Source organism: Nomascus leucogenys, chromosome 5 (assembly GCF_006542625.1).
Source record: "Nomascus leucogenys isolate Asia chromosome 5, Asia_NLE_v1, whole genome shotgun sequence".
Classification (NCBI taxonomy): Eukaryota; Metazoa; Chordata; class Mammalia; order Primates; family Hylobatidae; genus Nomascus; species Nomascus leucogenys.
In genome coordinates this window covers 37563896-37587686 of record NC_044385.1, presented here as the reverse complement: position 1 = coordinate 37587686, position 23791 = coordinate 37563896, and the positions used below count along the sequence as shown (strand labels likewise).

General features: G+C 43.3%; 2 protein-coding genes across 2 annotated transcripts in view; both read left to right on the top strand.

Moving 5' to 3' along the window:
* Window positions 1-23791, top strand: part of DAB1 (DAB adaptor protein 1) — a 1266417-nt gene that overhangs the window by 128435 nt on the left and 1114191 nt on the right. The gene's annotated exons all lie outside the window — the stretch shown is intronic.
* The window catches only part of LOC115835046 (heterogeneous nuclear ribonucleoprotein A1-like), a 48405-nt gene continuing 42214 nt past the window's right edge, over window positions 17601-23791 (top strand). The window contains 2 exon segments of the mRNA XM_030812443.1: window positions 17601-17666; window positions 18591-18712. Coding sequence (XP_030668303.1) covers window positions 17601-17666; window positions 18591-18712 — 188 coding nt within the window.

Here is a 23791-nt window from a genome sequence, read left to right as displayed (position 1 = left end):
GGAGAAGAGGATTAAGGACAGGTGTTGACAGAGTCTTCGCAGTGTCTGCTGCTGTAAAATGTTCTATATCAGGGTCAGCAAAGGGTCAGTAGTATATATTTTACACTTTGTGGCTTTATAGTCTCTGTTGCAATTACTCTACTCTTCCATTGTTTTGTACAAGCAGCCATAGACACTACATAAATAAATGGGCATAACAGTATTCCAATAAAACTTTACAGGAAGCCAGATTTGGCCTCTGGGCCATAGTTTGATGACCCCTGTTGTACATCCATCTCCACATTAGGGATGTCCTGGCAATGAGACTGGAATGCAGGGTTGGTTATCTCTACCTGTCTCTCTCGGTGTTGTCCAAAGGGTCATTGCCAACATTTTTTTGTTCTGGACTAGATAATCCTCTTTCCTGCATATGGATGGGAATGGATAGGAAGCCATTTCTTTCTCCTTCAGGAGGCTCTACATATGGTTACCTACCATTAATGATGATGTGGAAATTAACTTTTTTTCTTTTTTGAGATGGAGTCTCTCTCTGTCGCCCAGGCTGTAGTGCAGTGGCTTGATCTCGGCTCACTGCAACCTCCACCACCTCCCAGGTTCAAGTGATTCTCCTGCCTCAGCCTCCTGAGTAGCTGGGATTACAGGCATGTGCCACCACGCCCAGGTAATTTTTTTTTTTTTTTTATTTTAGCAGTTACGGGGTTTCACTGTGTTGGCCAGGCTGGTCTCGAACTCCTGACCTCAATTAATCCGCCCACCTAGACCTCCCAAAGTGCTGGAATTACAGGTGTGAGCCGTTGTACCTGGCCAGAAATTAACTTTTAAGAGAGCAATCTTATGTCTCTCACTTTGGGGGGCACCTTCCTATATTATTCAAATATTTTCATCAAGAACAGTTATAATGCTTGGGAGATTAAATAAAATCATGATTGTGAAAGTGCTTTGTGAGCTCCAGAGCTGTACACAAAACTCCTACTGAAAACAGTCTTCCTATCTGCAGATGCTCCCCGTACTTCAAGGACCTTCTATACTTTCCAAACACTGCACAAATTTCCTGGCATCAAATCTGCCCCTATTTGAGCTCCCCTTATCTTTCCTGCAGCAGCACAGTCTGTTTAGGGAGTGTGTTAATTACCACAATAGGGTCATTGAAGTTAGCTCTTCGTTTACAAAAACCCTCCAGGGATTCCAGTACACAAACACATGCCCACACTCATACACACACTCTCATTACACAGAAGTTTTTTTGCCTTTTGTGCCTCAGCTTTTGACAACAGATACTTTTATGATGGCAGAGTGGAAGATGCAGCTGAAAAGCTGGAACTTGGAGGAATCCAAGTTTGCTAATGGCAAATGATGCAGGCCTGTGTCAGTCAGTGGAGGAATTCAGGAAGCACACCATTCACCTGGGCATCACGAGCCGCTAGGTTCCCCAAACCAGAATCCTTGGTACCATCTTTAACATGTCCCTCTCCCACGCACCCTCCAACCAATCAACAGCTTGGTCCTGTCTGGCTAGAATCCTGCCCATCATCTCATCTCCTTGCAAAATCCTCCTCATTCGCCACTCAGTCTGTGCATCATGTCTTCCAGGAAGCATTTCCTGACTTCTTATGCCTGTTTCTGGCACCCTCCTTTGTGCCATGATCCTTTTGCAGCCCTCACCCTACTGCTCTATAATTGCATGTTTGTCTTTTTCTCCCACTGGGCTGCAGGGTCTGTAAGGACAGAAAACGTGTGTCTTACTCATCTTCTATGCCCAACACGGTGACTGCCACTTAACAAGAATTCAGTCAACATTCTATCCATTCATCTTCTCACAGGAAGCATTGTGTCTCAGAGCTGTGGCTTTTCTTTATCTTTAAAATCTTCAGGGAAGAGTGTCCCCACAACCTTCCAGAGGCTTCCATTTTCTGCTTGGGGCATCATATTTACATCACACCACCCACTTGACAGGATCAAGGCAGACTTTGGGAGCACGTATGTGGTGCTTCATAAAATATGCCTGGCTGAAGGATTTTTAGAAAATTGTTCATGACATTTTCATTCATCATTCACTTAGGAAACGTGTATTGAGTGCCTACTATGTGCTGAGCACTGAATTAGGAACTATGGATTCCATGAAGAATGACACAGAAATCAAACTATCATCCATGTGCTTTATGTGCCAGGCATTTTTTGCTAGAAACATATTGAAAGTTTCATTTAATCTTTGAGATGCATCTGTGAGGTGCCTATCATTGTCTCCATTTTACAGGAGAGAAAATAGTCTCAGAAAAGTTTGGGATTACACAGCTGGGAGTTGAAAGAGTATAAAATATAGTCTCTGCTTTCAAAGAACTAATAGTTTAATTGGGAAAACATCAATTAATGGTTATTAATTCAAAAATATATTTATTGAATGCCTATTTTATACTTGGCATTGTTATAGATTCTTTGCATATGGCCCCGAACAAGGCAAATAAGGTCGTTGCTCTTAAGGAACTTTCATTCTTCAGAACAGGAGGCAGGCAATAAATAAGTTAACATATATGTGAGGAAATACTTTCCAACTGGAAGAGTAAAAGGGTGAGGGGATTGGAGGGGCTTCTCCAGTTGGAGTTGTCAGGGACAGGCTTCTTAAGGAGATGATGCCTGAGCTGAAACCTGCAGGGTGACAGTGACATGAGGGCCTGAGGGTGGAGAATGCTGGACAGAGGAAATAGTAGGTGCCAAGGCATTGCCACTGAGGGATAGGGAGAAAGGGTGCAAGTGACATGACAGAGTCAGACGGATGGTGTGGGTCGAGGTTTGTGTAAGGCCTTGTAGGCCATTATAAGGCTTTTGGATTTAATCTAAGTGCAGTAGATCATTACTGTAGCATCTTAAGCCATCAAGGAACTGGTACAACTTCCTAAAAACTAAACTTCTGGCTACTTTGTGGAGAAAGGATTACAGTAAGAGCAAGAAGGGAACCATGGAGGGCAGTTCAGAGCTGAGAGAGAGAGAGAGAGAATGATGTTGATAGTTGTGGCTTGGATTAGGGCAGCCACAGAGGAAGTGGAGACAAGTGGATACATCTAGGATGGAACAAAAGAGAACTCAGATAAGAGCAGCAGGCACAGTGATATGAGAACAGGACTTACTGTGGTACAAAGAAAAAGAACACAGAAAGACATTTCCTCATTCTCTGATCCAACGTTTCCCAAAATGTGTTCCAAGTAAACGCCATGTGCTGTGGAATGCTAAAAGTTGCTCTTGGAAAAGATATCAAATCCCTTTATTAAAAAATAATAATCTGGACAATACTGCATTCTGTATTGCAGAGGGATCATGAGCAAATAGCATATTCAAGGCTCTAGAAAACTCAGTAATGAAATCAATTTAGCTTTAATGTGGATTTTCTCAAGTTTACTTGATTCCCAAAATCCTTTTTCACAGAACATCTTGTGCTGCTCTAGCATTTCATGGAGAAGGTTCAATGGGACCGAATGATCTAGAACAACATTCTTATTTGATTTGTGGCCAGATGTGGCCCAGAGAGGAGAAGTAACTTGCCCGAGATTACACAGCTATGTGGAAGCAGAGTCTGGAAGAAATTCTAGCTTCTCTTGACTTCAGACACACTGTTTCTCCTACGCTAGGGTGCCATCTGAATTTGCAGAGACCTGTGCTGTTTGTATTGATATGGTGTTGGCTACAAATAACATGCACCTCCACCCACTGCACAAAGAAAACATTCTGCTGCACACACCACCCTCCCAGAAGGGCCCTAACTCAGAAATAGTGATGCACACTTCCCTGGCCAAGGTGTCAGGCTTATAAATTCTTACCCTAATGAAGAAAAGAGAGTTGTAAAAACTGCACACTGTGAGGAATGCAACGGTCTGGTGGCCCGAGGAGTTGAGGTACTATTGAAATATGTTTGCAAACTTAACTCCCCAGCAACTTCCTAAATAATAATGGGCTATAATGAAGTGGTAACTAACATGAAGTCTAGACTCAGCAAAAACAAACCAAAAAGATTTTATATTCTAAGTTAGCAGAGACGCAACTTGATTGTAGTTCTTGATAAGCTCATGGGGGACCTGTCCATTGTTGCCAAGGATAAAGAGTGCCTCTTTGCTTTCTGGCTGCAGGACAAAGAGAGTGTGTTCTAGGATCAGATTTGAATCCAGGTTTTGCCACCACCTAGCTGGACAATAATGTGTGAGTGTTTTAACTTCTCTGGCCTCAGTTTCTTCTTGTGAGATGGAGGTAAAGATGTCCTTGCAGGGCTGACACAAAAAGTAAATCAAATAATGTATGTCAGATACCTAGCCTGGTTGACTCAAGCTAGGTGCTCAGTAAATAAGAGCTGTTAGAATTATCAGTTAGTTTTTCCTTAATATCATATCATTCTGATAGCATTTGCTACACATGACCTTGATGTTCAGCTTTTTGCTCACTTATTATTGGTGAAGACACTTTTAGTTGAAAATGACAGAATCCCCCTTTGAACTAAGGTAAAAAAAAAAAAAGTATTGTGTTTTGCTTATTTGTTTTTTGAAAATCTTAGATTGCCTTATGCCATTGTGACAAGGGCCACTGTGTGTAGTTTGGGTTCAGGGACAATTAGAATCAAGGGCTCAAATAAAGCCACAATTCTCCCTGACTCTGGGTCTTAATTCTCTGTGGTCAGCTTCCTGAATGTGGAGAAGAATGGCTACCAACAATCCTTAAGGACACAACCGTAAGTTTTAAAATTCCAGGGAGAGTCCCTGATTGGCCCAGAATGGGCCATCCTGGACCAGGACCAATCAACCATGACCAGGTTGGGTAAACTTGTAAGAACATATGAGCATCTATTCATATCACAGCGTGGGAGAGAAGGTTTACTAGGGAGAAGGCTTCAGACATGGAGTAGGGGCAGTGGTGGGCAGATCAAAAAATATGTATCTCCAAAACCTCCCCTTCTCTGCAGGAGATCTAGTAGGCAGCTGCTCTTTGGGCTTATTCAGCTTCCATTCCACCTCACTTTGTTTACTATACCCCCTTTGCCATTGGAGAAGTACCCCGCTTCTTGCCGTGTGCTTTGGCTGGGAGTGTAACTCATCCTTCCTTGCCATCAGCCCATCCATAGCCTTACGCCCTTGGCCCAGGTGAGCATGATGCAAGCTGGGCAAATCAGACTCTAGCTTTTTTTAGGCTACTAAAAATACAAAGAGTATTTGGTTTTTGAGAGGATGACACCTGGGCTAGAGCAAAGTCATTCTGCTGACAGGCTTACGGAGTTGATCCATGAGTTCTCCTCACCAAGATCCCTAGAGCCTCCTGGCTCTTTCTTGCCTGAAGTCTGATTATTCAATTCTCTGATCCATCCTAGAGCTACCCTCTGTGATCTAGCAAATCCTGCTACTTGTTTAAGTCTGTTGGTGCTGGTTTCTGTTGCTTGCATCCAAAGATTCTTAACAGATGCAGGCAGAGGCCTGACCCTATTCACGTTAGTTCTTCCATGCCGCACACTGAGCCCACCTGGTATGCATATGCTCACAAAACATGTGTTAGACCTGGTGACTGCATAAATTCCTTTCATTTATTTCTCTCCAAATCTCCTGTCCCCTTTCTTCAAAGAGAATTCTAGATCAAACCCCATATGTGAAACAGTTAAAAGGCTGAATTACTTGGGTGAGGAAAGCCCCAACACTAAAAGTTTAGGTTCCACCTTGTTTTTTAATAACATTTAAGGAAGCTTGGTGGTGTCTGGAACACAGTTTGAAAATCTTCAGACTTGAAGATATTTCAGGTACCTTCCAATGCCTGGGTTGCCTTTGAATCTTGAGTGTGTCATCTTCTTTCAACCAGACTGTTCTCCGCATCTCAAGACTATTCCATTTGAGGCCCCAAAAGACACCTTTCTCTAAACTAGTATCTCTACTTAAGAGTGCTGTCAGTCTCATTCTCAGCTCAGTGTTTTATGTGTACTTGTCACTGGGGTATTCCATACTATTTGGGGCATATGTATGTCATTAAGCATAAGGCAGCACAGGTTAATTGAAATTGTTATTTTTGGAATTGAAATTTTTTTTAATTAATTGAAGCCATTCCCCAGAATAAAAATGTCATTTGCTTTGGAGCTCATAGCAGTGGCAATAAAAACTTAGTGCACATTGAGAGCACTGATTCTCAAATGCATATTCCCGGGCACCATCTCTGAAGACGTGGGTTTAGTAAGGTTCCAATAGGTCTTAGGAATCTGCATTTGTGAAATAAAGAAAATAACTTTGCCACCATCATCAAGTTGTTTTCCTTTTTAAATATGGTAGTATGTTTACGTTCTTAGTCGAGTACCTGGCTTCATCAGAAGCACTTGCTAAGTAAATCCACTATTGTTAGTTTTGTTCATGATTTGGTTTCCAGTAGGCTCATTCAGTACGGATCCAAGCACTCATTGAAAGTAACAACCAGCCCTAAGGGTGGTATCTCTCAATTCTGTCTATCCCCACCTCTACTACATTAGTTCAAGTTCACCCTCATCTCAACCTGTGACATTACCAGAGCCCTCCCTACAACTTCAGTCTCCTCTGTTTGGGCTCAATCTCAAGAGTAGTGAGAATTATTTTACTAAAGCTCAAATCTGAGTTTTACCTTCTGCTGAAAATCCCACCAGGGCTCCCCCTTGCTCTCAGAATGAAGTCTCAATTTCTCACCAGTGCTCTGTGCAGCCAGACTCATGAGTTCCTCTCTCACAGCAACTTTCTCTCTACTTCTCTTGCTGTCCATTGTCCAGTCCCCCTGAACAAACTGTGGGTCCTTCAGATTTCCCCATTCATTTTCCTCCGAGGCTTTGCCCATTTTTTCCCCGTGTTTAAAACATGCTAGCTTGGCTGGGTGCAGTGGCTCACACCTGTAATCCCAGCACTTTGGGAGGCCAAGGTGGGTGGATCACCTGAGGTCAGGAGTTCGAGATCAGCCTGACCAACATGGAGAAACCCCGGCTGTACTAAAAATATCAAAATTAGCTGGGCATGGTGGCAGGCACCTGTAATCCCAGCTACTCTTGAGGCTGAGGCTGGAGAATCACTTGAGCCCGGGAGGCAGAGGTTGCAGTGAGCTGAGATTGCACCACTGCACTTCAGCATGGGTGACAAGAGTGAAACTCCATCTCAAAAACAAAACAAAAACAAAAACAGAAAAAAAGCATGCTAGCTTCCCTTTGGCCAGGCCAAAGGTTTCTTCTGGCTGGTTTCTTTCTGGCTGTTCTGTGAAACCCTCCCTGGCTCCCTGAATGCTAGGTTAGATTACTTTTTATAGATTTTTTTTTTTTTTTTTTTGGAGATGGAGTCTTGCTGTCACCCAGGCTGGAGTGCAGTGGCACGATCTCAGCTCACTGCGAACTCCGCCTCCTGGATTCAAGCGATTCTCCTGCTTCAGCCTCCCGAGCAGCGGAGATTACAGGTGCCTGCCACCACGCCCAGCTACTTTTTTTTTTTTTTTTTATTTTTAGTAGAGATGGGGTTTCATCATGTTAGCCAAGCTGATCTCAAATTCCTGACCTCGTGATCCACCTGCCTCAGCCTCCCAAAGTGCTGTGATAACAGATGTGAGCCACTGCACCCGGCCCTTTTTATAGACTTTTACTGCATCCCATATCTCTATGTCCTAGCACTTATCACACTATATTGAAATTATCTGGGTACTTTTCTGGGTTTTTTTTTACTAGCTATTAAGCTCCAGGAGGCTGGGACTATGTCATTAACACCCTTTAATCTTCAGGGCCCAGCATAACGCCCAGCACATAGTAGATGTAGATGCTCAATAAATGCTTTAGAAGGAGGGAAAGAAGGAAAAAATAGAGGAAACAAGGAAGGAAGGAAAGAAGGAGGAAGGAAGGAAGGAGGGAGAGAGGAAGGGAAGGAGGAAGGAGGAGGGAGGGAGGGAGGGAGGGAGGGATGAATGAGGGAGGGAGGGAAGGCAATTTATTTCAGCTGGGCCCTAAACAGTGATGGAAGGTACAGAATATAGATCCAGCTCTATAGAGAAAAGAATTCATAAGAGTTAGGTGGAGTCATGGTCTCAGTAAGATGGCTTAGTTCAAGGCTGGCCACTCTCCTGGAAGACATCTACAATGTGTGAGAAGGAGCACGGGATCTGAGTCATAAAGCCACAGTTTCAGTGTTGCAACCCTGTCGCTGAAAGCTCCCTGGGGTTGGCAAGTCACTTCATTTTCTGGGTCTTCAGTGTCTGATTTTAAAAATGGAGCTAATCATATCTATTCCAAATACTTTTACTGGGATTAAATAGGAAACCACTGGCCAGGCACAAAGGCTCGTGCCTGTAATTCCAACACTTTGGAAGGCTGAGGTAGGAGGATCCCTTGAGCCCAAGAGTGCAAGACCAGCCTGGGCAACATAATGAGACCCTGTCTCTACCAAAAAAATTTTTTTAAATTAGCTGGGTGTGGTAGTGTATGTGCATGTAGTCCTAGATACTTCAGAGGCTGAGGCAGGAGGATTACCTGAATCCAGGAACTTAAGTCTGTAGTGAGCCGTGATCCTGCCACTGCACTCCAGCCTGGGCAACAGAGCGAGACTCAGTTTCTATGAAAGAGAGAGAGAGAGAGGAAGAAAGGAAAGAAAGAAAGAAAAGAAAGAGAGAGAGAGAGAAAAAGAAAAGAAAGAGGAAGGAAGGAAGGAAGGAAGGAAGGAAAAAAAAAAACCAACAACAACACTATATTTTAAAATGCGTTGGAAAATTCTTTGCAAAGATATGTTCTTTGCCAGAACGTAAGCTCCTTGAGGGATTTAATGTGAGCCATCTCTGTATTCCCAATGCCAGGCCCATCATAAATGCTAAATGAAGTTTTGTTGAATAAATGAATGAATAAATAAGAGGATGACTGAATGGAGAGGAAAAGTGCCGATTACATGGACTAAGCAAATGGCAGAGAGGCTCAGAATTGCCTTTTTGGAGTGAGTTGCTTATACGTGTTTCTCTTTCCTGCTGCATGGATAGTTTCTTGAAGTGGGGGGACTTTTTCTTACTTTCCTCATTATTCCTAAGTGCCTTGCACAGCCTTAGTCAGCATTTGATGAAACACTTAGGAATTTGAAGTGAATTTGTGCAACATTTTATAGTTTTCCAGTGGGTTGAGGTAGATATGTATCATCATCCGCATTTTATAAATGAGGAACCTGAAGTACAGAGATGTTTTGATGAACTCCTCATGTTTGCATCGATAGTAAGGGGCCAACCCAAGACTAGAACCCAAGTCCTCTCATTCTTAATCCAGTGCTTTTTCCCACCAGCCTCTTTGTTTGCTGGCCTCTCTCGTCAGCAATGTTTCTGATATGAAATGATGCATGCAGGCACCCAGCACATGGGGGCCCTAAAGCAATGGCAGCCCTTGTATTTACGGGCAGTAAAGAGCACCAGCAAGGAAGGTCCTTCTAATGGGTGCTGATGAATGTTTACAGATGGGGTCTTGCTTTTAACTGAACAAGACCTAATTTTAAAATGCATTCAATTATTCTTAAGCCCAGAAGGCATTTAGAAATGACTGTTGCTAACCACCAAAACGGGGAAATGTTCCGTGACCTTTAGACTCTGCCTTCTTCAGCAGCCATCTTTTGCAGGGCTTGATCTCACACGGGAGTGCCAAAGCACAAAATTTATGGAGTCCTCGGAGGTTTTGTGGTCGCAAATCACAAGACTTTATCAAACAGAAAAGGAAGTTTGCCTTAGAGGGTGAGAACATACTTTTCAGACATAGCGATGGGAATACAAACAGGCCAATTCAATTTCTTTTGGGGTCATGGTTTGTAGCTTTATTGAATGTGCGACATTCCCTTTTTTGAAAGTCCATAGGATGTTTTCACTTCAGAGAATAATTTCCACATCCCATTCGACACCAAGAAATGGGTAATTATTATATCACTTGGTGATTATTTATCACAGTTTGAATGGAAATAAATTGCTTCAAAGTGAAATCACTTTACATGGTTACCTGTCTGCCCTATTAATCTTTCATTTAATTTTCTTTATTTTAATGTGCATACAAATGTTTGTGAGCTGTCTCATCTGTCTCCCTCATAATTCCTTCCAATGGATTTAAATATGTTAAGAGAAATTAAATAAATAGGTTAAAGGAAGGCTCGGGATTTGGGAAATGGGGGTTTAGCTGAGAGTGGTAATTTGTTTCTGAACCGGCTCTCTCACTTCCTGTGGAACAGAAGCATACTGGAAAATTTAAAAAAAAATGGGGAAAACACATGTATATTCCTACCATAGACCAGCTAGTTAGGGTACAAGTGTTGATTACTGTATTTTCTTCATCCAGCACTATCCACAGTGCCCACACTGGCAGTTTTCCCCAGTGATTTCATTTCCACTAATAAAATCCACAAAACAGCACTGCTTTTCTCTCACCCTAAGAGTATGAAATCAGTCTTCCCTGAGCTTCCCCATTTCCACCTTAAGCCTCCAAAGTCTGAAAATCTAATTGAAAGGACTTGTCCAATTCCGTTTGATAAATACTAATTGAGGGTCCACTGTGTGCTAGAAGTTGGGATTTGGAAGTCCTTTCCCTCGGGGCTTCACCACCCGGAGGGGAGGCTTCTCTGGTGCATTTCCCTCTCTGTGCCTGGCACACTGCTATATATATGTGATGAAACAGGGACAGGTTTCTTCGCAGCTGTTGGAGAATCCTTCTTAGAAAGAGGTCTTCTTTATTGGGAATATCTTCTAGAAAAAGACTTCTTGGAGCAGAAGCTGATCCTTCAAAGGATCTGAAGGTGAGAACTGCTGACCTGGGATGTGAGGAGGGGTTTGTTATTGCTCTTGAGTGGGAGGAAAACTGAAAGGGTGAAGGAGTCAAGACATGACCTCCACTAAGAAAATGTACAACCAAGTTACTAGGACTCAATTTGACAAGGAGTGGAGCCATTGGAGGAATGGACAAAAAGACTGGCCCAAGGAAGAACAGAGACAGGGTGGAGGTTTGGGAGCATGAGGCAGGGCCCAAACTTGAGCAATGCAAGCGGGGCACTAACCTCCAGGGCAAAACTTAAGGGGATACTAACACCCAGTCATCAAGGTAAGTTAATACTCAATGCAATATTGTAAAAAATCAAAATTAAAGTCAGCAGTTTCAGAATGAACGCATTATCAAAAATGGAAATGGTGACAAGATCAGTAACAATGCAGTATGGAGCCATATTGGAGCCTGAGGCAAAGAAAATCAATCAGTCATACTGGTTCCTGTCTTTATTTAAATATTTAAATATTTAAATTTTGTTGTCAGTAGACTTCATTGAACCACAGCCATGCCCATTCATTTTATTAATATGGGTATGGGTAGCCTTTGTGCTACGAAGACAAAGGTTGAGTAGTTGCAACAGAGTATATGGCCCACAAAACCTAGAATGTTTACACCCAGGCTCTTTACAGAGAAAGTTTTCCACTCTCTCTACTAGATAATCACTGGGGTCCTCTCTGGTTCTGATACTTGCAAATTGTGTTTTCAGTTTTTTTATAGTGAGTTACTTTTGATGCAAGATGGGCTGTAGCCTTTGAGGGTATTTTATTTTATGCTTTGTAAACATTTCATTTTGTATTAAAGTACATAAACTTTAATAGAGGTGCATTACCATGTATTGGGTGCCACAGGAAGTCTTGGATGATAGCTTGGTACATGCATCCCTATCTCTCCTCTCCCCTCCTGGACTGTGAGCTGGCATATAGTAGGCAGGGGTCTGGAATGGTGGACACCCCATAACATCCAAACAGTTCTATCCAGTGAAGTACCCACCCTCAAATGGCAGTAGAGCCTCTTGGAAAAACACAGAAAGACCCTCTGTTCCTGAAGGTAAGCCCTGTCCTTTGCCTTCATCTACTGCCAATTTTTGCATTTTCCTGAGGTTACTGTAAAATTCTACTCTGCATAATGTTGTACCACTTTATTGGAAACGCTGGCTTCAGATAATATGAAAATGATTGGTCAAGAGACTTTGAATGATACTTACCAAGCTTTTCCGTACATTTTTTATCACATAGCATATATTCTAAGTCATTAAATTTATTAAAAGAAAAAGGTGGGTGAGAATATTGGCAGCTTCCTATTCCCATTGCTATTTGCAAAGCAGGTTTTTATTGTTCCAGTAAGAAAAAAATATTTTGGCAAGTTGACATCTCTACTTTCTCTGGAAAAGTCCTCTTAAAGAATGCTATCATCTAAGATCTTGATATAAAAATAGCATTTGACCATCATGGATTAGAAAATGTGGATTCAGGGGAAACCACCTCATCAGAGTTGGTTCCAGGACCATGGGGTAAGCAACAGGTTGTTTCTTGGTGTCTCCATTCCAGCAACCAGTTTCACTCTGAAGCTGCTTCCCCTCTAGAGAACTAAGTGCTCTCCGGGGTACAGCTTGATCACATTCTCTTTCTCCCACTTTATCTTCTCATTTCCCTCCTTTCCTCTCCGCATCACACTACCTTTTCCTAGGTCCTATTCAACAGGACAGGAATGCATACTGTGCATCCACTGAGGGAGGCGGGACAGAGTTGTGGGTCAAAAGCGAGGGCCTTGGAGCCCAATAACTAGGTTTGATTCCAGGCTCCAAACCTGACTGTCTGTGTAGCCTTGGAGAAGTGACTTAACTTTTCTGTGCCCCAGTGTTCTCATCTCTGAACTGGGCGTTGAATAAGTTAATACAGGAAAAGCACTCAAAAGAGCATCTGTCAAATGGTAAGCACTGAGTTAATACCTGCTACTGCTGTGTAGAAGGGCCTGTGGCAAGCATGATAGGGAGGTGTGTGCAGATGTCAGAGCTGGAATGAACCTCAGGAATCTGATGGCCCAGGACCTGCAAACCTGGATCCTGGAGGAACCAACTCTCAGTCACTGTGGTATGGAGAGGGAGGACTGCTGGTGGGGCCTTAGGCCTTCAATTCCCCTTTCAGATGCGCTTTGTGTTTACTCTTCTGTTTAGGATCTGTTAGGGAGAAATGCTTTTACAGTTTAAACCAAAGTTTAGTTAATTGACCTATCTATATCCACTATATTTACAGATAAAGAAAGAAAGATATCGATATCCACTATATTTACAGATAAAGATATAGAAGAAAAGTGACTGGCCTTAAGTCATATGTCAAATTAGTGATAGATTGGAATTAGAAATCAATCAATTAAAAATATTTGTTAATGCTTAATATGTGCCAGGCACTGTCTTGGGCCATAAGTTCAAAGCATTGTTTAGGGACCTCCATGGTTTCTTACATCAAGCAGGCTCCCTCATCCACTATTCAAGTAGCCCCATTTTAATGTCCCCTTACCCCGCAGGTACTCCTAGGTTGCTCTCACTCTCTGGCCTGAACCGTTCACCTCATTTGTTCCTGAGTGCCTTGTCCCATGTGATTACTGATCCCCCTAGCAACTGACCCCAGTGACAGGCTTTTCTTTTTTTATTTTTATTTTATTTTATTTTATTTTATGTTTTTGAGAAGGAGTCTCGCTCTGTCACCCAGGCTCGAGTGCAGTGGCATGACCTCGGCTCACTGCAAGCTCCGCCTCCTAGGTTCACACCATTCTCCTGCCTCAGCCTCCCGAGTAGCTGGGACTACAGGCACCCACCACCACGCCCGGCTAATTTTTTGTGTTCTTTAGTAGAGACAGGGTTTCACCGTGTTAGCCAGGATGGTCTGGATCTCCTGACCTCGTGATCCACTCGCCTCGGCCTCCTAAAGTGTTGGGATTACAGGCGTGAGCCACTGTGCCTGGCTGTGACTGGCTTTTCTATTTGCAGCCTTACCGTGTTGGGTCTGCATTAGGCTGCAGACAGGAAAGTATTCCTTCCTCTGATCTCTCATTTCCCTCCTTGACTTCAGTTTTTTCTCTGTAGTTGATGTTTCGGACCTCACTCGACTCTTTTGGACCTCAAGAACAGGATCCACACCAAATACATTCATTCATTCAACAAATGTTTATTGTGTACCTACTTTGTTCCAGATGTGTTCTAGGTATGGATACTGCAATGAATCAGAGAAAAATCCCTGTCTCCATTGGGTCTTACAGCCCAGTGGGTGGTGATATTCAATAATCAACATAAATGAATAAAACATGTAGTATGATATGTGCTTATTAGTGATACAGAGGTAGAAAACAGTTTGGTGGGACCTCAAAAAGTTAAACATAGAATTACCATAATCCAGCAATTTGACTTCTGGGTGTATACCCAAAAGAACTGAAAGCAAGGACTCAAAGAGATATGTGTACACACATGTTCACAGAAGCATTATGCACAATAGTCTAAAAGCTGAAATATCCCAAGTAGCCATCAATGAGATGAATGAATAAACAAAATGTAGTACAGGTATATATATATACAGTGAAATATTATTTACCCCTTATAGAGGAATAAAATTCTGACACAGGCTATAATATGCATGAATCATGAAGATGTTAGGTAAGTGAAATGTTAGACACAAAAGAACAAACATTATATAATTCCACTTATGTGGGATATTTTAAATAGGCCAATTCACAGACACAGAACATAGAATTGTGGTTTCCGAGGGTTGGTGAGGCAGGAACAGGAAGTTATTTTCTAATAAGTACAGAGTTCCTGTTTGGGATGATGGAAAAGTTCTGGATATGAATAGTGGTGACAGGTTTTCAATATTGCGAACATATTTAATGCCACTGAATTTTATACTTAAAATTTGTTAAAATGGTAAATTTCAGGTTGTGTATCTTTTACCACGATAAAAAAAATGCTACAGGCAAAAATAAAGCTTGACAGAAAGAAGTGTCAGGGTGGTGATAAGCAGGTTATGTTTAAATGGAAGGAATTGCTGAGCAGGTGACACTTGAGCAAAGACTAGAAGAAGCAAGCCACATGGCTGTCTGGAAGAAAAGTGTCCCAAGGAAAGGGACATCACATGCAAGGGCAGCATGATAAGACAGACCAGAGTGGTGTTCAAAACTGAGCCCGTCCTGGACGTGAGTCTCAGTTCCACACTTAGTTTCTGGGTGACCTTGCACAATAAATTTTTTTCCTGTGCAAGTTGTTTACTTGTATATAAGAGGGATATTAATACCTACCTCAATTGACATTATTAGGAGTCAGTGAAATAATGCATGAGAGATCCTTCAGCACAGAGCATGGCACCAGACAGACTTTTAGCCAGTGGTGCCAGCCCAGCCATCCCTGGGTCTATGGCTGGTGTCTGCTCTGATATGTTCTTCTTGGTGCCTGTGCCATGCTGTTTAAGTATTTTGCCCTCACACTTGCCTGGCACATAGTAAATGGTGAATAAATGGCCAATAATTATTCTTTCCTGACTCCTTGATTTTGATTCAGGCAGTGTTAAAGTACGTGAAAACACTAAACTCAGTGCATAGATGGTCATCAATAAATGTTACTTTTCTTCATTCATTCTCTCACTCTCACTCATTCTTTCATCTGTCACAAATAAATGAGAGGCAGTCCCTGTTGTCAAGATGCTTGTTATCTTACAGCCAGACAGTCTAGTAAAATGTTCAGGACAAGCCCCTCTGGGCACTCAGGGAGAGAGATGTGGCCAGAAGTACACAGAAAGTTCTGTCTGAGAACTGGGGTTCCCAACCTGGGTGAGACTGGGGTTCGTGGCCAGGGAAAAGAGCCAGCATGGGAACTATGGTGGGAACATGGGTCATGGATGGAAAAGGAAGCACAGCTGTGGACAAGAATCATTCAACTGAAATATTTCCAGTCTTATTGATACTGCTCTAGGACATCTTGAAACACCCATTTCTGAGGGGCCTGGGTAGAGTTGTGCTGGATCTCTTCCATTTGCCCCTCCACGGCCTCTGTCTCTTCTTCTCCACCTGGCTCTGTGCCACTGGAGGCTTCCTGGACTTCTGCATTATTTTGCTTGGCTGCCATAACAAAACACCACCAACTGGGTGGCTCAAACAACAGACATTTATTTTCTCACAGTTTTGAGGGCTAGAAGTCTGAGATGAAAATGTTGGTGCAGCTGGCTTCTTCTGAGGCCTCTCCTTCGTTGATTTATAGATTGCCACCTTCTCCGGGGCTTCATGTTGCCTTCCTTCTGTACATGTCTTTGTCCGAATTTCCTCTTTTTCAAGGACACTAGTCAAATCGGATAAGGGCCTACCCTAATTACCACATTGTAACATAATTACCTCTTTCCAGACCCTATTGTTGTATACAGACACATTCTAGGATACTGGAGGTTAGGACTTCGACATATGAATTTTGGGAAACACAATTTGTCCTATAATAGTTCACAACTCCTGGTTCAGTGTGGCCAACAGGGAGCATCAGCAGAGGGTTGGAGGGTGGGAGAGAGTGAGTTGGGGTATTGATCCTCTCATTACTGGCCTATGGTGTCACTGAGGACTAAACATCACAGCTCCTGTCAGGCAGCCCTCTCTATGCAAGCCACCACCACCCTTCTCTAGGGTCCAGAACCACTGTCTCCCCTTGCTCTTTCAGAGCTAGGGTGACGATGGAGCCCAGTATTACTATTCCTGTTTTCCCTTTACTTGCCCTACACCTTTCTAAATAGGCCTTCTGTTAAACTCCCTTCATGTTACCCAGTTTGAGTGTGCCATCTGAGTGTGCCATTTGAGTGTTTCTTGCTGAGATCCTGAATACTGGGGGAGGGGTGGAAGACGCAAGGAGAAATTATTTCACTTTAATGCTTATGTGAGCTTTGCAGGCAAAAGACATGGCCTGTATGTATTTTCTTAAATGTGTTTTCTTAGGGCTTGTTGTGGCATCCTCTACTGTCTGCTTTGTCCACTAACATTGGAATAAATGGTCAATAAATGTTTCATTTTCTTTCCTATATAGAAAAGAGTCCCTGATGCAACTATTTTGGAACTGCCTGTGGGAATCCTGAGAGGACGCAGCAAGGAAAGACAGCTAGGGTCTTGTGCCAGGGACCTAGGTGGGTCACAAACAGGCCCTAGGCTTGGTGGCTTTCAAGCCGTTTTTCTATTTTCCGCCCTGTGTGCCAATCAGCAAAATAGAGACAGTGGCGGCAGCCTGTCCCCCTCCCACCACAGCAGCTGAGCTGAGAGAGTGGAGGTGCAGACACTGGTCACTTCTTTAACTCCATCTGCTACCAACACCCCCCACCTCAGAACTCTACCATGCTGGCTTCTTGTAGTTCCCTGAACACTTCATGCTCTTCTTTGCCTTAAGGTCTCATCATCTTTTTTTCTATCTGGGAAACTCATCTCTCAGTTTACCTGATGAACTCCTGCTCATCCTTTGGAGTTCCATGCCAATTTTTTCCCCCCATCAGGGTAAAAAAAAAAAAAAAGAGGCTTCCTGAACATCCCCCCTGTTCCCAGTGAGGATCAGGTCACCCAGTACCTGTTTTCAACCTTCCTGGAACTTCTCCTTCACATCATTAAAACTGTGATTAAACCATCATCTTAAAATTAATGATTTACTTTTTGTATTTCCCATTAGATGGAAGCTCCATGCGGGCAGAGGTTGTGTCTTTCTTGTAACAGTCAGTACAGTGTGTAAGAGCAGATGGCCGGGGTGTGAATTCTGCTCCATCACTTGCCAGCTGTGTGACTTTGGGCATATGACTCAGTCTCTGTGCCTCAGAGCCCTCCACGTATGGTCCCTGGCAACCTTGAAGAGAAAGTAGCAGAGATATATTGGCTGTTTGCCCTCAAGGCATTGGTAACTTGGGGAATGTTTGGAAATCACACTTTCTTCTTAGTTTCCTTATCTGCTTTCATATTGTAACTAGAAATAAGACTTTTCTGGGTGTATGTTCTGGGGCAAGTGTTGAACCATCTCAACTTGTGGTTTCCCCATTCGTTAAATAGAGACAATAACAAAGTATCATTGTCTTAATGACTACTTTTATCCAATATCTAATGACCTCATTAACAGACATGTAAATAAGTGCACACACACGTACACACATACAAGTGATCTCACACCACGGCTGAAACAGCTATCACAAAACATATGCATTGAATCTCATCCTCATTAGCTAGAGAAGTCGTTAAGGCCATCACTTACGATCAATTTATACCTACTTTACAGTTATTATAATCCTGATTGTCTGGTTTCTTGGTTTGAAACACATTAGAAATTGTTATAGTAGGATAGTGAACCAAAAAGAGGCCATGGAAAAGGGATAATACTGCCAGAGGCAGAGAGACCAACCACACAAAGTGACATTTATTTTTAAATCTTAGTAGTTTGGGGTCATTTCCTTTAAGGACAAAGCTCTTCAAAGTCTCTTTAATAATACATTTCTTTTTAAAGTCATAGTATTTTGACACTAGAAGAACCTAAGCAATGCTCTCGTCCAAAGCCCTTATTTTCTAATGAGAGAAGGGGTTAGGGTCGCAAAATACACCCAATCACCCCACAGCTGAATCTGGGTAGAGCCCCCACCACCTGGAAGTCCATGTATGTTCTTCTAATTTTCTTGCTTTGCCTCCTCCTTTTATTGGTCAACACATACATGGTAAACATCATTCAATCCCCAGGCCTCCACTGGGCACATAATTTCTGACCACCAGGGACTTACATGGTGTCAGGAATCTTTCCCTTCCTGATTTAACTGCTGAATCATTAATACCTTTTTAGGCATTTTTAGATATGATAATTGGTACCTTCAGGCTCAACTTCTATGTAAAAGCTGAGGACGCAGAGACCTTCATTCAGTACATTTTCCTTGTGACCCAGATCCACAGCAATGCGTGTTCAAGGTAGGATACTTAACAATATCCCTCAGGAAGAATTCCTTGGTGAGTCCTTGCCATGTGCTCAACATATTGTTATGGGGTCTGAGAGTGATAGGGAAAGAACAGACCGATGTAACTCCAGCCCTCCAGGAAATTATAATCTGAGAGATTAACAGAAACAAATGGTGGGAAGGAGCCTCCAAGGCAAGCGGGTTGCTGAATGGGAGACAAGGACACTTAAGCCTGCTCTGTCCTCTCTGTGGCTCTTCTGTGACCTATGGGTAGTCAGCTAACCTCTGTGTGCCTTATCTGTAGAATGCGGATAGTACTTATACCGATCCCTTGCGGTGGTTGTGAGCATTGAAGAAAATAACACCCAGTACCTAGAATATTTCCTGGAACATAGTCAACACTCAAAAAATACTAAAATTAGAGTTTCCGATTCCACGATAGAGACTAAGTACATGCGAAGAGTTTGTTTAGTCATATATCAAACATTTATTGAGCATCTTCTGTGAGCCAGGCTCTGTACTGGGGAATGAGAATAAGGAGGTTAATAAAACAGACCATGTCCTGAGACAACTTACAGTCTAGAGCCGGGGTCAGCGAACTCTAGCCCCGGGCCCAAATTCTACCCAGTGCCTATTTTTCCAAATCAGGTGTCATTGGCAGAGTTGGGTAGATGCAATAGAGACTGTAAGGTCCCCCAAACCTAAAATGCTTCTCTAAGTCCCTTTACAGAAAAAGTTTGCCAACCTTCGTTTAAGGACTTGCAACTTTAAGTGTGGTCTTTGGACCACAGTGTCAGCATTAGCTGAGAGGAGTGATAGAAATACAACATCTCAGGCCTACACCCCAGACTGACTGAATCCAAGTCTGCATTTTAATGCCACCACAGGCTTCTTTAGATGCACCTTAAAGTTTAATAAGTACTGCTCCAGCAGTTGCCGAAGACGCTTAAATAAATCTCTCACTGAGATACACTGAAGAGGTGTTATGATAGACAGATGGGTAAAGGACCATTTCTTGAACATTTACTTTGTGCCAGAGGCTGGCCTAAATGTTTTATATACAGTACCTTATTCAGTCCTAACAGTGGTTAAGAAGAGGTTACTATGTTTAACTTCAGTTGAAGAAACCAGGACTTAAAGGGGCTGGGTGGTTTTTGACCAAGGCTGTCAGTAAATGAATGGCAGAGCTGGAGTTTGAATCCTTGTTAGCAACTGCAAACCGTTTTCTCTTCATCATCATGTTGTTCTGCTTCCTAAAAGCAAAACAAATGAGGAAGTAAGGAAGGATTTCACAGAGAAATCTTACAAACTTGGCTCAGTGCCTACCTGTATCAGTCAGGGTCCAATCAGGAAAACAGAATCCACTCAAAGAATGTAAAACAAAGGAAATTTAATTTGGAGAGTTGGTTACACAGGGATGACAGAGCTGCAAAGCTACAAAACCATCAGGAGATTGTGAAGCACCCAGAGATTAATCACAGCAGGAAGTTGCTGACACCCTTAGGTGGAGGGACAAAACAGTGGGGTGGTGTCACTGGAGCCCAGCCAGAGTGACTTTGGGGAGCTGCACCCCAGTGGGCCTATCCACTAGAGGGTCTAGCCATGGGACACAGAGCTGCTGGTGGTGCTGCCCAAGGTAGAGACCGGGGAATAATGAGATTCCGCCAATCAGGACCATCTTTCACGGGTGTTTCCCCACTAGCTAGAAACCAGCTAATAATGCAGGAGCCTGGAACACATAGCCTGCAGGGATCATGATTCTGCAGTACAGAGCAGAGCAAGCAAAGGGCAAGCAATGAACCAAAGGGCAAGCAGGCCAGGAGAGGGCTCCCCAGTGCTCCGTAGTCTTCTCCCTGTGCCAGGAGCCCATCCTGGGCTCCCGTTTCCAGTCTCAAGCAGTATTTCAAAACTGTTTGCATGCCCCATATTAGTGTCCTTAGGTTGCTGTTCTTAGACTTTGGACTTTGTCTTCAGTTTTCTTTTTTTTTTTTTTTTCCTTTTGAACCCTTGGTTGCACCCTTTAAACTGGTGGTCCCCAATGTTTTTGGCACCAGGAACCAGTTTAACGGAAGACAATTTTTCCATGGACCAGGCAGGGTGGGCAGGGATGGTTTCAGGATGAAACTGTTCCACCTCAAACCATCAGGCATTAGATTCTCATAAGGAGCATGCAAACTAGATCCCTCACATGTGCAGTTCACAATAGCGCCTACGAGAATCTAATGCCGCAGATCTGACAGAAGGCACAGATCAGGCGGTAAGGCTCACTTGTCCTCTGCTTACCTCCTGGTTGTGTGGCCCAGTTCCTACCAGACCACAGACCAATACTAATCCATGGCCCTGGGATTAGGGACCCCTGCTTTAAAGTGTCAGGTTCCTGAATTACCTTCTGCCCCTAGCCACTGTCTGTCAGCTTTCCCGATTGCATACTCAGCTGCCTCTGGGTCAAATTCACTATGCCCCCATGGCCAGCTCTCAGATTCAGTGCTCTGGGCCTCCACTGGTACAGGAGATTGAACAGATATTGCTGAGTGGGGTTTTGAGTGACGAGTGTAGTTCATCAGTCGAAAAAGGGTAGTCTGGCGCTCCCAGCAAAATGGGATAGCATAAAATGGGAGGCAGCTAAGGCTCAGGGCTAGGGGAAGTTTGTGTGGCACTCTAAAAGTGTTTAGGCTTTATTCCAATAGTGAGCCAATAAAATATTTAAATAGAGACAATATATAACTGTATTTGTATTAGGCAAACATTACTCTGGCTGTAGAGTGATTGTTAGATTAGAAGAAACCAAATTGGGAGTAGAGTGCGGTTAGAAACTTCATCTAGGTGAGGGTAACAGTTGACTTGTCTGAGGAATGGCATGGTGGATGGCTATGAGAGATGGTAGCAGACACTGTTGGCCACTGTCCAAACCATCACCCTCCCCACCTCTTTTTGCTGACAGAGAGCTGATTTTATTTGAGTGCCTACTCTCTACTTAGACATATATTCAAGCAAGGGGCCCTCCCCGGATCATGGAGTGATTTGTTTATTTTAGTTGTGGCCACTCTCTTTCCTTTGCCAGTGTTTTGATTAAGAAGGGCGTGTGATGCAATCCTGGCCCATGAAAGGACCTGGAAGTCTGCTGGGGAGTAGGGGGTGAACTTTAGGGAAGGTGTTTTCTAATTCTTAAAAAGAGATGGGCAAGGAGAAACTCACCTTTTTAGCCTCCAGTTGTGCTTGAGGGAAGAAACCAGCCCAGGAATGTGGTGGTCATCTCAGATCCATGAGGAGATCAGCTGAAGAGGAGAAGCAAAGCCCCTGGGCATGGAAAGAACTTACCTTGAAAGTGGCATTGAATTTTTTTTTTTTTTTTTGAGACAGAGTCTTGCTTTGTCACCCAGGCTGGAGTACAGTGGTGGGATGTTGACTCTCTGCAATGCCCCCGCCGGGTTCAAGCAATTCTCTGCCTCAGCCTCCCAAGTAGCTGGGATTACAGGCGCCCACCACCACACCCAGCTACTTTTTTGTATTGTTAGTAGAGACGGGGTTTCACCATCTTGGCCAGGCTGGTCTTGAACTCCTGACCTCGTGATCCACCCGCCTCGGCCCCCCAAAGTGCTGGGATTACAGGCATGAGCCACCGCTCCCGGTGGTGGCATTGAATTTTTAATTACCCAATCTTGGAAACTTGAGGTGTGAGACAATAAACCACTTAAAGCTACTTAAGCTACTGTGTGTGTGTGTGTGTGTGTGTGTGTGTGTGTGTTTAAATGCAGCTCAAAGCATCCTAACTGATAAGGAAAAAAAAAATCAGGAGTTCATAGGACTTGGTGGCTTGACTGCTTGTGGTTGGTGAGGAGAGGGATGACTGTAAGAGGAGTCATTAGTTTTGAGCTCGGGTCAATAGGTAGAAAATTGTGCTAGTTACTAAGGTGAAAATCCCAGACAGAGATACTGGTTTTAGCAGAATGGTGTGAATAAGAACAGACGTATTTGGAAGTAGCTAAAATTTAGTTGATGTGCAGGATGTGAGTGAAGGATTATAGGGAGCTGAGTCTGGAAGGGAGGGTTGGCATGTAATGCCTGGTAATGATGTCACATTGATGGATCTCATGTTTGTTGTTTGCCATCTCTGTGATTTTGTGGATGTTGCTTAACTTTTCTGAGCTTCAGTTTCTTAATCAACAAAATGACGCTAATAGTGCCTAGTTCACAGGGTTATCATTGTAAAGACAAAATGCAATCAGTGAATAAATTAAACATGTTATTATTAATTATTTAATGGGACACGTGGGGAGCTCTGGGTGGTGATGTGCTAAGAGCTGCACTAGGTTTCAGCTGGGAGGGCTGTGCAGGTTAGACAGAGGAGCAAAGGCTCTGCTAAGTCCTGCTAAGATCTAAAGCTGTAATTAACAAACATTTTATAGGCTCTGAATCTTTCGTTGTAAAGAAAGTGTATCCAAAAGGGTAATAAATAAAACTAACGAAACAGAGTGCTTTATTGGAGGAGGAAGGAAAGAGGGGCTCAGAACAACCTCCTCTCCCACTCCTAATTTAGAAACTCCAGCAGGGGAGCAGGAGGGGGCTAAGGAGTCTGTAGGTCTCTGTTGGAAACAGGTTGGAAATTGCTAATGCAAAGAGGAAGTACTGAGGACCATGGCTGTAGAGAGGGTGTAACAGAGTGTGAGATGTGGAGGAGGAGCACTTTTGGGAGAAGCAGGGGCTTAATAAATGTGTGTAGCACTGAACCAACTTATTCAACTAAACTATATAAGTCTCTTTCTTAGAGAGCTCGTACTCATCCTTTGGAATATAGCTCAAGTGTCACCTCTGCCAGGAAGGCTTCCTTGACATGTACCAAATTATCCTTTCTCTGTGCTTGCTCCGACAGAGAAATTGCCTCCTTGTTAGTCTGCCTGCCTGTGTGACTCTGTAGAGGGCTGTGTCTGATTTGTTGATGTGCCCAGCCAAGGACCTTGCACTTGTCTGAATTGTCCCTTCCTAAATGAGTAGTGGGTGGCCTAATGGAAGTATAGCCTGAGGGTTCAGATTTAGGAAATGAGGCCTAAGGGATGAAGGTAGGACTGGATGCCCACCGCAAGAAAGTCACAGA